The 14,357-nt window shown below is 51.1% G+C and overlaps 1 protein-coding gene and 1 long non-coding RNA gene across 8 annotated transcripts in view; one reads left to right on the top strand and one right to left on the bottom strand.

Annotated features, from left to right (window-relative positions):
* Positions 1–429, bottom strand: part of KIF21B (kinesin family member 21B) — a 54,723-nt gene extending 54,294 nt beyond the window's left edge. For 4 of the 6 annotated variants that reach the window (XM_054462791.1, XM_054462806.1, XM_054462798.1 and 1 more), the window contains exon 1: positions 52–429. In XM_054462791.1, the coding sequence (XP_054318766.1) occupies positions 52–92 (41 nt within the window). In that variant the 5' untranslated portion in view covers positions 93–429. The remainder of the gene's footprint in view (positions 1–51) is intronic. The other 2 variants (XM_063647249.1, XM_063647250.1) reach the window with 1 other exon arrangement.
* A 683-nt stretch (positions 430–1,112) lies between these two features.
* On the top strand, positions 1,113–13,348 carry LOC129019699 (uncharacterized). 2 transcript variants are annotated; one of them, XR_008495702.1, is made up of 5 exons: positions 1,115–2,063; positions 2,223–2,718; positions 7,281–8,052; positions 11,743–11,814; positions 12,966–13,348. It is a non-coding gene; the product is annotated as an uncharacterized LOC129019699 (long non-coding RNA). The 2 variants fall into 2 exon arrangements; XR_008495698.1 differs by lacking the exons at positions 11,743–11,814; positions 12,966–13,348 and having other exon boundaries at positions 1,113–2,063; positions 2,223–2,338; positions 7,281–8,050.
* Positions 13,349–14,357: the final 1,009 nt, after the last annotated feature.

Here is a 14,357-nt window from a genome sequence, read left to right as displayed (position 1 = left end):
ACAAAGCCCGAGCCTTCTCCGCGAGCCCCCTTCCCCGCCCCGGGTCCCTACCTGACGGCCACCTTGACGCAGCAGTCCCCCTGGCCGGCCATGGCCCTCTGGCGCTAGGGTCTGGGCGTGGATCAGAGGCGGGGGTCTGGGGGCCAATGCCCGAGGCAGCGGCTGCGGCTGCGGCTGCGGGGGGCGGGGGCGCGGGCGCGGCTGGCGGAGGCTGCGGCGGCGGCGGCTGGAGGTGACATGCTCGCGGGCGGCAGGCCGAGGGGCTCACCCGCGGCCGGCCCCCCGGGGCTGGGCCCGCGCGCCTCCTCGCGCCATCGGGCGGCGGCGCGGAGCTAGCTGACAGCCGGCGGCGCGACCCGCCGCTCCCTACGGCGCGGCACACGCGCACACACCTCCCACCCGGCCGCCACCTCCCGCCGCAGCGCAAACAAAGGGGGCGGGGGCCGATCCGGCCCCGAGCCCGCCCCGAGCCCGCCCCGAGCCCACGCCGGGCCCCGCCCCGCCCAGGAGCCGCCAATCGAAAGCCCTAATGAGCAGTGGGGGAGGGACTCGCGCCTTTAAAGGGACCTCTTGGCTCGCGGCCACCGGGTGGCTGGGGGTAGGGGGCGGGATTGAAGGGTGGGGGTGGGGGTAGGGGTGGGGGTAGGGGTGGGGGCGCTGGACGCAGACCAGTTTAGAACCTCGGCTCCTGGAGTAGCAGAACCTCAGCTTCAATGCGACCCTCATTTCATAAATGAAGAAACTGAGATTCAAAGAGGGGAACTACCGAAGGTCACAGAGCGAGTTCGTGGGTAAGCATGGTAAGAACCCTGGTCTCCCGGGGATCCCACAGCGATTGATGGTTTATAGGTCAAAAGAGCCAGGAAAGCTTCCCTTCTGCATTTATTCCAGTAAATTCGCCAACCCTTCTCGAAGGGAGTTCTTGCTAGCCCCTAACTAAAATTTCCCCCACTTCCACCCTGCAGCATTTTAAAGCTCATGTTTTAGTTGATTCCTGGCCAGGCTCCTAGCCCAAGACTAGCCCCTCCCTACTGCTAGACGACTGTCCCATTGACCTTTATGACCCACAGATGACCCCACTGGGCCTGGCTCACACTCTGCTTGTTGTGGCTGTGGGGCCAGAGGGTCAGTGTGGGAGGCCTGAGCTGCCCTGGGGGAAAGGAGGGAACAAAGGGGGCCCTCAGTTCTGAGCACCTGGGTAGAGAGGCTGGGTGGTGAAGTGGGTGGGGGAGGGAAGAAGGAGGGCAGCTGCCTGCAGGAATGGGTATAAAGGACAAGGAGGACCATGGAGACTTTAACACTGGGCCTGGATGGAGGAGGAGACCAGTGCTGCAAAGTCACAATTACCTTCCCAGTCCACCTCCCTCCCTCTGAGCCCAGACGCCTCTTCCCTGCCCCCTGCCTCCCAACATTGGGGCCATTCACAGGGCCCCTCACCAGCTGCCCTCACTTCACCCAACTCCCTCCCCTGGAAAGAGCCCAAGAGGAGGACCCAGCTGCAGCTCCAGATGTGGATGGGGATCTCTGGGGGAGGGGAGGAAGGGGAGTCTGACTCCAGGCCTCTTACATCACTCTCAGATGATGAAACCATGTCAGAGATTTTGGCAAGGGTGTGGACTGGGGTCTGAGGATGCATCTGTTGGTACTATCTTCCTCCCCTTCCCTCCTCCACTCACACCCCCCCTCCCCCACAATAACTGCTTCATGCAGTAGCTCAGATCCCTGTTTGGCTTGACCTATTAAGGTCAAATCAAAACCAAAGATAATTTCAAGGGCAAATTTCAAGGGCCAATCAACACATCCTTTTCATCCCCATGGCAAACAGGAGGAGCACCGCCAGCAGTGCCCCCAGGATGGGGGCTGGAGAAGAGGTCTTGGTGGGATCCTGGACCTTTTATTAGCATTTGAATCTAGAGGAAGCTCTCCCTGGGGCCAGGGGGTCACCTCTCCTGGACCAGGAGGCTAGCAGAATGTTGCAGTCATATCCTGCAACATTCCTCCCCATCTTCCAACCAAAATAAGTCGTGGGGAGGAGACTAACACATATGGACCACCTACACAAGGTATTTTATGCACATATTCTCATTTTTTCCCTGTAACCTTGTGAGCTAGGCTTTTTTATTCTTTTTAAATTTTGCAGATGGGGACACTGAGCCTCACATGTATGAATTCCAGCATATAAGCAACAGACTCCAGATTTGGACTTGTATATCTTGTTCCAGACTTCCCAGATGACCACCAAGGCGGAAGGGATGGTGATGCCCAGGCAGAAGGGAGCTAGGCCAGCCCAGGCTTTTCCTCTAGGCACAGCGGACTCCAGGTTCAGCCTTCCCGGATGGTAATGTTGCATTCTGAAGAGCTACTTTCCCGCCAACTCATCTCTGGACTTCTCTGGGGCCCAACTCTGGTTTCCTGCCTGCAGGAGGTCCCCTCTGACTTCCGACAGTAGATGACCCTTCTGACTCACAGTTCTACTGCTGGGAAATGCCTCCAGAGCTGCTGCCCACCCCCTCTGCATCCCTCCAGGTCACTGGCTGTCGAGTCAGGGGAAGCAGGGATACACATGGGCGGGAAACTCAGGCCTCCTAAATGTCAGAGCCTCAGGACTTCGTCTACTCAGAAGTAGCTCCCTCCTGGGCCACCAGGGAGCAGCAGGGCAGCCAGCATCCAGACATCCCCCCTGGGCTCTGCTGCTCAGAGGCTAGATGGAGAACCAAGGTGGGAAAGAGGCTTAAACCACAGCCTGGGGAGATTTAGGTTAGATGGGTCAGAGGAAGTTTAGGATAAGCCTTGCCCTTTTCAGTCTCTGTCCAGCTTCAGCACAGCCACTGCTTCCTCTCTTTGGTTTTTTCCCATCCCCCTCTCTCCCACCACCTCTATCCCCTTCCAGCTTTTCTTTCCTTCCCTCCTTTCCAAACCCCAAAGCTTCTCAGGATTAGCTGCCCATGTGCCTATCTCCCCCACCCCCATGCTTTCCTCACTGTCTCACAGAAACAGGCAAACACACGCACAGGCACACAACCATGAGCTGGCCCTGACAGTTCTCTGACTGGACTGGGGTTGGAGCCGCAGCTCTTGTCCTGAGCTGAGGCCCTTCCCCCAGGTATCTTGGGGCTTCCATCATTTCTCTTGACAGGAGCTGTGGGCGTCTGGGCAGATGGGAACCTGGGGGAGGTGTGGGGAGCCCTCTTTGAGGCAGGAAGCTCCCACGCTACTGTAGTTAAAATACTCCGGCAGCAACTTGGGGCGGCCATCTGGGACTCCCAGATCTCCCAGGACACCCAGCTCTCAACAACAACCCTATAGGAACAAACCAAAAACCTAAGAGATACTTATAGGCCCTGGAAATGTCTCCCAAAAGTGGCCTGAACTTGAGCCGTGTTTCCTTTTATCTTCTTCAGGTTAGCACTGGGCATTGGCATTTGCAAAAACTCTCTAAGCATTAAGCAAATGTTGTAGGAGTGGAAGATACAGCGTTCTGGACCTCTAGTCCTAATACCCAGCCACACCCCAGCAGCTATGCGTGGTTCCATGGGAGAACAGGCATAGCCCATCCTGCTGGCATATAGTCCAGCCATATCTTCCAATGCCCACCTGGAGACTGAGCCCAGTTCTGCCCAGCAACAGGAGCTCAGAGCTCCAGAGAGCCTCTCCTGGGGTGCAGACTCAGGAGATTTAGCTCAGGAGCAGACTTAGCCTGACTTCCTCTTTTATAGGAGGAGACAGACTTAGTTACAGAGGAAACCAGAGTTGTTATAAATAGCAAGGAAGGGAGAAAACTGCTATGGATTACAAACACGCCATCAATCTTAAAACAAACTTTTTAGTTTCATAATAATGAGAGTCTAATTAATGCTCTGTATAACTTCAAATGTGGGATCTTTATCTACCTTTCTACTTTGTGATGCTTTCTAATACAGTATTAGGGCCAAAGGCAGGAAGAGATGTGGGCAATTCTCAATGTTACCAAATCCTAGATATGGAAAGAACCTGAGAAATTTAGTCCAGCCCTTTCATTTTCAGTGAAGAAACTCAGGCCCAGAGAAGTAAAAGGACTTGTCCAAAGTTGCATAGTTAGGTAGGGACTGAGTAGTGACTAAAAGCCTAGTCCCTGTACTCCAGAAGCAGGACGGTTTCCACAGCAGCACAATAGAACCCAAAGGCTAAACATCTGTGGTTGGGCTGTTGGTGAGTTTATAGCCTGGGTAAAAGTCAGGTCTAGGCCAGGTGTGGAGGCTCACGCCTGTAATCCCAGCAGTTTGGGAGGCTGAGGCAGGTGAATCACTTGAGGCCAGGAGTTTGAGACCAACCTGGCCAACATGGCAAAACCTCATCTCTACTAAAAAATACAAAAATTAGCCAGATGTGACCGCACATGCCTGTAATCCCAGCTACTCAGGAGGCTGAGGCACGAGAATCGGTTGAACCTGGGAGGTGGAGATTTCAGTGAGATCACACCACTGCACTTCAATCTGGGGGACAACGCAAGACTCTGTCTCTCAAAAAAAAAAAAAAAAAAAAGTTCTGAATGAAATAGCAAAAGACAGCCCAGAAGCTGAAGTGTGGTCTTCTGAGTCACAGAGTTTTGGGTTCACATCCCAGCTCTGCAACTGACTAGCTATGTAACCCTGGGCCGGTGTGTAATGACTCCAAGCATCAGCTCCCACATCTCAAAATGAGGATAATCACACTCATTTCATTACAGGACTATTATGAGGTTTAAATGAGGTAACGTGGGTCAAGCATCCAGCACAGTGCTCGGCAAAAAATAGATGTTAATTTCCTTCACATTTCCCTCGGATTCTCTACCCCTTCTTCAGTGGATTCCTATCCTCTAACTGGACAGAAGGGCAGATTTGTCATAAAGCAGTCACGTGAGGGATAAGAAGTCTCAGATGAGTGTGAATGAGGCTGGGGGTGGGGGGTAGTTTATGGCAATGAAGTTTGCATGGCACAAGTGGTCAGTGTCAGATCCAGAGGGTGGGAGAAGACAGATTTGCAGAAGATTATCCATCCTCTGCTAACCACTCAGTGACAGGCCTCGGGGTCCAGGGTTAGTGTTTGCAGGGGAGGAGGGAGGCTGGGCTTGCTGGGTCCTCATTGTACACAAATACCCCGGGCCTCAACCTCACCCGTGTGCCACACTGTGCCAAGGGTGTTACATAACATTTCTCTTTTAATCCTCACAACAATCTATGAGGCAAATACTGTTCTCGTCCCCATTTTGCAGAAGAGGAAATGAGCTCAAAGGTCACTTGGCTAGTGTAGTAGTCATTAGTGCTGTCTCCAAATATTTCCGGCTCTCTGCCTTCTGGCACAAGGTAGGACTGCATGTTCTCACTCTTTGATGCTAGCTGTGGACATGTGACCAACTTTAACCAATAAAACGTGGCGGAACTGGTGTGCGTCAGCTCTAGTGGAAGCATTAAGACTCTGGCACCCTCACACCTATGTTGTTCATAGAGTGTAAATGAGAAATAAACTTTTATTGTGTTAAACCACTGAACTTACAAGTTGTGTGTTGCCACAGCAAGCCTGGCCTACCCTGACACAGTTAGGAAAGGGCAGAGCCAGAGTTCGGAGGCCTGGTCTGTATAGATGCCAGATGGCGTAAGTACCTTCCAGAGATCAACCTGCTTGCCTAAGACACACAGAAGCCCCTTTCTGGGCTACTTAGAACCCTGTGGGGCAGGGGAGGAGGGTAGTCAGCCTCCCTACCCTTATCTCTTTCACCCCTGATTTGACTGATTTTGCGGGGTTTCCAGTTTGCTGAGCCCGGGGGACTGACTAAATGAGTGTGGTTTTGTATGAACCATTAGGGGCTCATAGTCTTCGGGTTGGCTGTGCTGAGCTACTTATCAGGACTCTCCAGGAGATACTCTGAGAAGTAATTGGAAAATTCCGACTTCCTCTCTGCCCGTCACCCAACTAGGAAATAGTTGGGTATCAGGACACGCCTGCATTCACTCCCAAATCAAAGATCGACCCTATCAAGTCACTCTTTGCTTTGAGACTCAGTAACTCCTCTGTGAAATGGAGCCATTCCAAAGGGTTAGGGTAACTGCTCGGAGATTCTAGAGGAAGCCCATTCCGGATTGTATAGATCTTCTCAGAGGTGCCTGCAAAATAAGAACAGCTACTATTTCTGAACATTGTGCTGGGCGTTGCACTAAATGCTTCAGATCCATACAGTCATGGAATGCTCACACAACCCATGGAGGTAGAAACATAAAGAAAACCAGGACACCAAGAGTTGCACAAGGTCACACTGCAAGTGGTGGGCAAGGTTCAAACTCAAGCATGCTGCCTGCCAGTTTCATCCTCTGCTGAATTACAGGGAGGGAAAAGGATGAATCTTGTCTTGGCAGCTGCTGAGCTGCCAAGAAAGTGAGCACAGCCCCCTAAGGAATTATGAGCTTCACGTGTCTACATAAAGACTTGCCCATGAAGTACCCCAGCAGCTTTGTCATAGGCCCAAACTGGGAGCACAACAAATGTCCATCAACAGGGGAGTGGATTAAGAATCTGTGGTATATCATATGGTGGGATACTATTTAGCAATAAAAAGGAATGAACTATTGATACATGATACAATATGGATGAATCCCCAAATTAATTATGCTCAGTGAAAGAAGCCAGACTAAAAAAAGCACATGCTGTACAATTCCACTGATATACAAATTCTAGAAAATGTAAACTATAGTGTCAGAAAGCAGATCAGTGGTTGCCTGGCAAAGGGAGGGAACTGGGAGGCATAAGAAGGCATGAGGGCATGAGGAACGTTTTGAGGTGGTGGGTGTATTTATTCTTTTTTTTTTTCTGAGACAAGGTCTTGCACTGTCGCCCAGGCTGGAGTACAGTGGTGTGATCATGGCTCACCGCAGCCTTGAGCTCCCCGGGCTCAAGGGATCCTCCCATCTCGGCCTCCTGAGTAGCTGGGACCACAGGTGTGCACTACACCACCACACCTGACTCATTTTTGTATGTTTGTAGAGACGGTTTCACCATGTTGCCCGGGCTGGTCTCGAACTCCTTGGCTCAAGCCAATCTGTCAGCCTCAGCCTCCCAAAGTGCTGGGATTACAGGCGTGAGCCACTGTGCCCAGCATATTGATTGTCTTGATGGTGGTGATGCTTCCATGGGTGTATGCTAATACGTTTTTCAGACTAATCAAATTACAAACTTTGAATATGTGCAGATTATTATATATTAATTATATTAAATACCTCAATAAAGCTGTTGAAAAGTAACTTGTCCCAACTTCTTCTTTGTTCAAACAGAGGTGCAGAGTGGTTGGTGACTTCTCCTGGGCCATGAGGACAGTCAGTTAAAGTCCTGGCTACTTCTTCCTGAGACCACGTGGCCTATGGCTTCACGGAAGGTCCCACCTTCCAAGAAGGGGCTAGTGGCAGGGAAGTTGAGAAACAGAGAGACAGAAAGGTGGCATAAAACCGAAGAGGGGGACACTGGAGAGGAGCCGGCAAGAGGCCAGGCTGGGAACGTCAGAGAAGAGGAAAACAGAGATGAAGCCAGAGGCCTGAGGACAAGGGAAGATGAGAGACAGGAGATGGAACCCCTTCCCAGAGCTGGTGATGAGGAGGAGGCTCTGAGCAGTCCTAGCCAGGCCCCAGAGAAGCCATTCCCTTCCTCTGACAGATGCCACCCGTGTATACCCCTGCCCCCAATGAAGTTAACAAATCACCACCACCATCCTGCCCTGGCCTGGTTGCTGTTGACGTTCAGTCCCCAGGATGCATCATTTTCTTGGATTTTAATAGATAATTGCCTCGGCCAGACCCTGCAGAGCAAATTGCCAGCAAATGTTCATTTAACACTTTAAAAATCGAGGGGAAGAGGAGAGGGCCTGGAGGCAGCACGTGGGGAGAGGTCAACCTCTAAAGTGCCAGCTCTCCAGAAATGCAGACAGACTGAGGGTTTTAAGGGATGGTAGTGAATGCCAGCACTCCAGGCAGTGTGTGTGCTGAATCTCATAGGACGGTTTTAGGAGCACTTCAACGGCCTTTTTGACCAAGATATTCACGTTGGCCTGAGGTGAAACAACTCTTGAAAAGTTAGTCTGTGTCCTCCCTGCAACCCTTGTATTTCCTGACACTTGTATCAGTAGACAGAGGAGACCCTTTGCCTTAAGGAGAATTTGGGAATTAGGATCTAGTGAGGATGTTGAGAAGTAGGAAAAGGCCCTTTTTGCTCTTTAACTTCTAAACTCGGAGGATCCAAATAGCAGGCCAGGACTGGGTGGAGCAAAGACTTTAAGTCGTAACCAAAATTAAAAAGAACGTAGAGGAAGAGGCCCTTTTCTCCTACCCTCCAGTGATGAGGGTCCCTTGGCCTGGAAAAGGGGAAGGAGGAGATAGGGGGCTAGGCCTTGAAAGAAGTCAAACCCTAAGACAAGAGGATCAGATTTGGGGTGCTGTGAGAGGTGAGGGAGGTCTTCCCGGAAAGACAGTCAAGCTCTGATGGTGGCTGGTGCTAGAGTGGCTGGGCCCCCACCTGCAGACCACTCAACATTGTCACTGAGTCAGCCTTCACCTCCCTGCTCAGAGGGGACTGAGAGGGGGACCTCTCAAGGTGGTCTCAATGAGAAGAGGTACAGAAAGCCCCCATCAATTTCGGTCTGTATACTGCCTAAGAACCACCCTCCCTGGTGAGCCCCCAACCTAACCATTTTGTGTGGTCAATTCACATGTAAACTGTCCCAAAACAAAAGACAGAGAGCAGGGACTACCAGAGGGTGAGTGGAGGTACTTGGGTGGGTCTGGCTAGTGGGGAAACCCACCCTCATTGTACCAGGTGAAATATAAAGTTACCATTTTGTAGACAAGAAGGCATAGAATATCGGCAATTTCAAATGATACCATCTAATATGTTCTATGTAGCAGTCTCTTGCATTTGTCCACCTTTCCTCCCTCTCTCCCTCCCTTCCTGCCTGCCTTTTTCCCTTCCTTCCATTTTTTCCTTGCTAGGAATACAAAGTTGATAAAGATTCAATGCCCGCCCTTGAGAAACTCACAGTATGCTTGGAAAAAACAAACTGCAAACCCCTAATTAGGATACAGTGTAATAAATGCCATAATGAGAGTTATCAGGTGCTCTAAGAGCACTAAGGAAGCAGCAACTAAGTTTACTTGGGTGATCAGAGAAGGCTTGCGGGAGGCACTGTCAGGCTGAGACCCAAGAAGGAGTTTGTTGGGCACAGAGACACAGTCAGTAGAAGCCTGAGAGCGTGTGCCTGTGCAAGAGGGAGTTGTTGAGTTGCGTGTGGTTGGGCTGGTGCTTGGCAGGGTGTGCAAAGGGGTTCAGGCCAGATTAGTGGAGGATAAGTGGGGATTGGAGGGTAGGGGTGGATTGTCATGTGAGCCTCACAAGAATACAAGAAGTAAGAGGCTTAAGAATAGTGGCCAGGCTCCTGCTAGACACCTGGCTTCACCACTTCAGGGCCAAGTGACTGCAACTAATTCACTCAGCCTTTCTGAACCTCCATTTTCTCATCATAAAATGAGATTAATAGTAATACCTATTTTATAGGTGTTGCAATGATTACACGATATGAAAGGCAAAATGCTTAATGAATCAGGCTTAATGTAGTTATAGCCATGATTGTTCTACAGACGAGGAAACCAAAGGGCAGAAACATTTTTAGGAGAACACGCAAGTGGGAATGGGAATGAGTGTTCTCCAAGTCCAGGGCCTCACTCTGCTGCACCCTGCACGTTTCAGGACAGCCTTTCTGAAGCTTGGTTGAGGGAGCCTGGGGTCTCTTCCCAGCTCTTCTTGTGAACTTAGTGATATGAGGTACATGGAGTTCTTTCCTTCCCCGGGTCTTCATTTACCTTCTCCCCACCATGGAATCTCCTCTTTCTTCATTTGACTTTACCTTTATTTATTTTTTGAGATGGGTTCTCACTCTGTTGGCCAGGCAGGAGTGTGGTGGTGCAACCATGGCTCACTGCAGCCTCGACCTCCCAGGCTCAAGGGATCCTTGCACCTCAGCCTCCCAGGTAGCTGGGATGACAGGCATGCACCACCATGCCTGGCTAATTTTCTTTCTTTCTTTTTCTTTTCCTGTCTTTGTTTTGTTTTGTTTTTGAGACAGAGACTCACTCTGTCACCGAGGCTGGAGTACAGTGGTGTGATCTGGCTCACTGCAACCTCTGCCTCCTGGGTAGGAGCAATTCTCCTGCCTCAGCCTCCCGAGTAGCTGGGATTACAGGTGTGCACCACCACACCTGCTTATTTTTGTATTTTTAGTAGAGATGAGATTTCACCATGTTGGCTAGGCTGGTCTTGAACTCCTGACCTCAGGTGATCCACCCACCTTGGCCTCCCAGAGTGCTAGGATTATAGGCATGGGCCACCGCACCCAGCCTCCTCTGAACCTTTCAAACCCCAGTGTCTGTCTCACCAAGGTATGTGACACCATCACGTTTTCAACTGACGCTCAATACCAGAATCATCGCTTGCCCCTTATATTTGTGGCCAGTTTATTTTAAAAATGCTTCTGTGCTTTGGTTTCCTCAACTGGACTTTAAGTTCCATTGAGACACACAGTTATGGACCACAGGGAAAGTACCCATGGAATTAGAAGGCTGGAGGGCGCATCCCAGATCTGCCACTTACCAGCTATAGGACCTTGCCTGTCAGTGGCCTCATCAGGAAAATGACAGGAGAATGACCTGTGGTGGGGTTGGCACTGTGAACTGTCAGCCCCAAGGCTGAGGTGACATGGTACTAGGGATCAGATGCCAGAAGAATGGGGGCAAGACCTTGTGAAATAGGAGTTGGGATTAAGGTCAGCCTTGCGTTGGCAGTGTCTTCTCTAGCAGTCTGGGGCAGGAGCCGGCCTCTACATCCACACCAGTTGGTGAGAGCTGGCAGGGCCTCTAGGAGGATGAGGCCTGGTGCTGAGGTGTGTGGTCTGCCTGTTGCTGCCGCCCCGTGTCCCCTAAAGTGCCCAGGAACCCCCAAGGTTGGCTTCCTCCTGTCTTACAGGTCTGACACCATCACTAGCCAGCATCAGACAGAATCAAAACAACAGCTTCCTTCCCTACCTGTGCCAGGCCCTTCCCCTGTGACATTCGTATCTCACAACTACCCTGGGAGTAGGAATGACTTTCCCATTAGACAGAGTGAGGAGCAGAGACTTCAAAGGGTTATATGAACTGCCTGACCATCACTCAACATGGACACAGAGGAAGGGGATTCGAGCTTCCAAGGCTCTGCTCAGAAACACCTTGCAGACAACAGCCACCTCCCTGCTTTAAGAGCCCAGGAGAGGCAACTCGGCAGGAGTCCCTCAGGGCCAGGGAGCTCCTCCCCATTCTGAAGGCAGATGGGAACTGGGGCCCACAGTCTTCCACCTTTCCAGAGACCCTCCAGCTGAGCTCCGCGCCCCCTAGATGGAGGGCTCCCCCAGCCTCCACAGCCCCAGCATGCAGCTTTGTGTCTACCCCTCCTGCCAGCCACACCCCGTCCTTTCTGGCAGATCCCCCCACCCAGCAGCTGGGTCCCATGTCTGCAGGGAACTGTCAGGGAGAAGACAGGGGTCTGGCACACACTGTCCCTGGCCAGTGCCCCCAGGTAACAGAAGGGAGCCCACCTGCTCCTACGGGTACACTGTCTCTGTCAAGGGGTCCTGCTGAGGGGCGTCTGTCTTCTCTGTATTTGCCCACTTCCCCTCCCTCCCACTTCAGCCCTCATCCTGCCACAATTTGTTCCTTTTAGGCTTTATTTGAGGAGCCTGGCAGTCCTATAAGGGGAAACCCACCTATTACTTCAAGCAAAGCTGATGCAGAGGTAGGATTTTGCACATTCTGATAAATTACAACATCTTATATGTTGCAAAGGAAAATGCCTGAACTTTTCCATAGGGTGAAGACCTAATAGGAAAGTTTCTCAGAGCCTGTGTTTATACATGTTATCTGTTAGTTAGGCAGGGAGGGATGGCATGGATTTGACAAATGGTGTACAGTTAAGGATGTGGAATTGGATGCTAAACTGCCTGGGTTTGATTCCCTCCTTGGTTCCCTTACGAGTTGTGTGGTTAGGCAAGTTATGTTTGTTCCCTCTGTGTCTTCTTTTTTTTTTTTTTTAGAAGGAGTTTCGCAGTTGTCACCCAGGCTGGAGTGCAGTGGTGTGATCTCGGCTCACTGCAACCTCTGCCTCCTGGGTTCAAGCAATTCTCCTGCCTCAGCCTTCCAAGTAGCTGGGACTACAGGTGTGCACCACCATGCTAGGTTAATTTTTTGTATTTTTAGTAGAGACGGGGTTTCACCATGTTGGCCAGGCTGGTCTTGAACTCCTGACCTCATGTGATCCACTCACCTCAGCCTCCCGAAGTGCTGGGATTACAGGCGTGAGCCACTGCATCCCGCCCTCTCTGTGTCATTTTTGCAAAGTGAGGATGATGATACCTTTCTTAATTGTTAAGAGGATTAAATAAATTACTATATGCAAAACCCTTGGAAGAGGGCCTGCCATATAGTTAGCTTTTTTTTTTTTTTTTTTTTTTTTTTTTTTTGGGACAGAGTCTCATTTTGTCACTCAGGCTGGAGTACAGCGGTGCAATCATAGCTCACCTTGAACTCTTGGACTCAAGCGGCTTTCTCACCTCAGCCTCCGAAGTAGCTAGGGCTATCAGATCGTGCTACCATGTCTGGCTAATTTTTAATTGTGTGTGCCTGCGTGTGTGTGTGTGTGTGTGTGTGAAGACAGGGATCTTGCTACATTTCCCAGGCTGGTCTCGAACTCCTGGCCTCAAGCAATCCTCCCACGTTGGCCTCCCAAAGTGCTGGGATTACAGGTGTGAGTCACTGCGTCCAGCCCTAGTTGGCACTCTATATGTGGTAGGCATTACTATAAGATGTTCAGATCCCTCATAAATAAGTGTGTCCTTTTATAAAACTTTACAGCATAGACTTATGTTCCATTTTTCTTGCCTTCCCTAGAGATGAGCCAATTGAGCAGGAGACAGTGTAAGCAGCTGTGGGGGTGTCGAGTACTCCCTCCAACCTGTGGGAGCTGTACCGTGGAGTCTAGCTTGTCACCCTCCAGATGCAGAGCCCCTCCTCCCTGCCTCCTCTTGGTCTACATGGACAGCCATGGCGGTGGAGGCTGCAGAGCTAAGCAGGTGATACTGGGCAGCGACCCTGCTGTGGGCAGGGTCCACACCCCACAGCTCTTTACTGCATTTATTTAACAAGCGACATTGAGCCAGCAATCTCTGTTGAAAAGTGCTCAGCCCTGGAGAGAGAACTGTGAACAACGTGGACACAGCTCCTGCTTTGTGGAGCTTGGTGTCTGGCTGGGGTAAAAATAAACAAGCAGTTACAACACAGTTACGATCCCTACTGTAACGGAGGAGAGAAGGCAGCCAAATTTCTGGGCCAGGCTACAGAGAGTTTGGGGGTGTTCAGGGAAAGCCTTCTGCAGGAAGTAATAGCAAAGCTGAGGTTTGAAGGGTGACTGGAGCTCAGTCAGGTAGAGGGCTCAGAACGTTTCCAGAGAGAACAGCACATGTGAGCTCAGAGGTGAGAGCTCGCTCTGGGTGGGGCGAGCAGGAGACTTGGGCAGGGTCTGATCTGGGAGAAGCTTGTGAACCCAGGCAAGGGTTTTGCTCGCTATTCAGAGGGCTTTGGGGGTGCCTTTAAAAGTTTTCAGCAAGGAGACAAGATGACTGGTTCTTCCTTTTAGAAATATCAGAGACAGATGGGGAGGAAGAGAAAAGAGGAGGCTGGAGGCCTGTTCAAAGGCTGTCATGATAGATAAAGCATGAGATCATGGTTGAACGGATCAGGAAAGTGACCGTGAGGATGAAGGGAAGGGAGACAGATGTGAGAGATACTTAGGAGGGCAAATGTGCGGGGCATGGTGGGAGGGGGAGGTAGGCATCCAGGACAACACCCAGACTTCTGGTTTGAATAAGGAGTGGGCTTCCCTGAGACCAGCAACACCAGAGGAGTAGCAGGCTTTGGGGAAAGAATAAGAGGCCACCACTGGACAAGGTGAGCGTTAGGCACAAGTGAGACATCTATGCAGAGTTGTCTGGGAGGAGCAGGATACAGAGACCTGGAGTTTAGGGGAGATTTTGACTAGAAATATGGATTTTGGAATTACTGGCACATACATGCAACTAAGATATGAATGTGTACTACATGAGAAGAAAGGGTCAAGGAGACAGAGTCTACCCGAGAGGTAGGCAGGCCAAGGGGGAACTCCCAAGGAAGCTTCAAGTTGGAACACTCAAGGGGTAGGAGGAAATTCAGGAGATCTGACACTTGGGGGGAATTTCAGGCAGGGAGGGGGGTAAATTGTATCTCATGCTGCCTAGAAGTCAAGTA

The sequence above is a fragment of the Pongo pygmaeus genome, chromosome 1, assembly GCF_028885625.2.
Source record: "Pongo pygmaeus isolate AG05252 chromosome 1, NHGRI_mPonPyg2-v2.0_pri, whole genome shotgun sequence".
NCBI lineage: Eukaryota > Metazoa > Chordata > Mammalia > Primates > Hominidae > Pongo > Pongo pygmaeus.
This window is presented reverse-complemented; position numbering and strand designations above follow the sequence as displayed.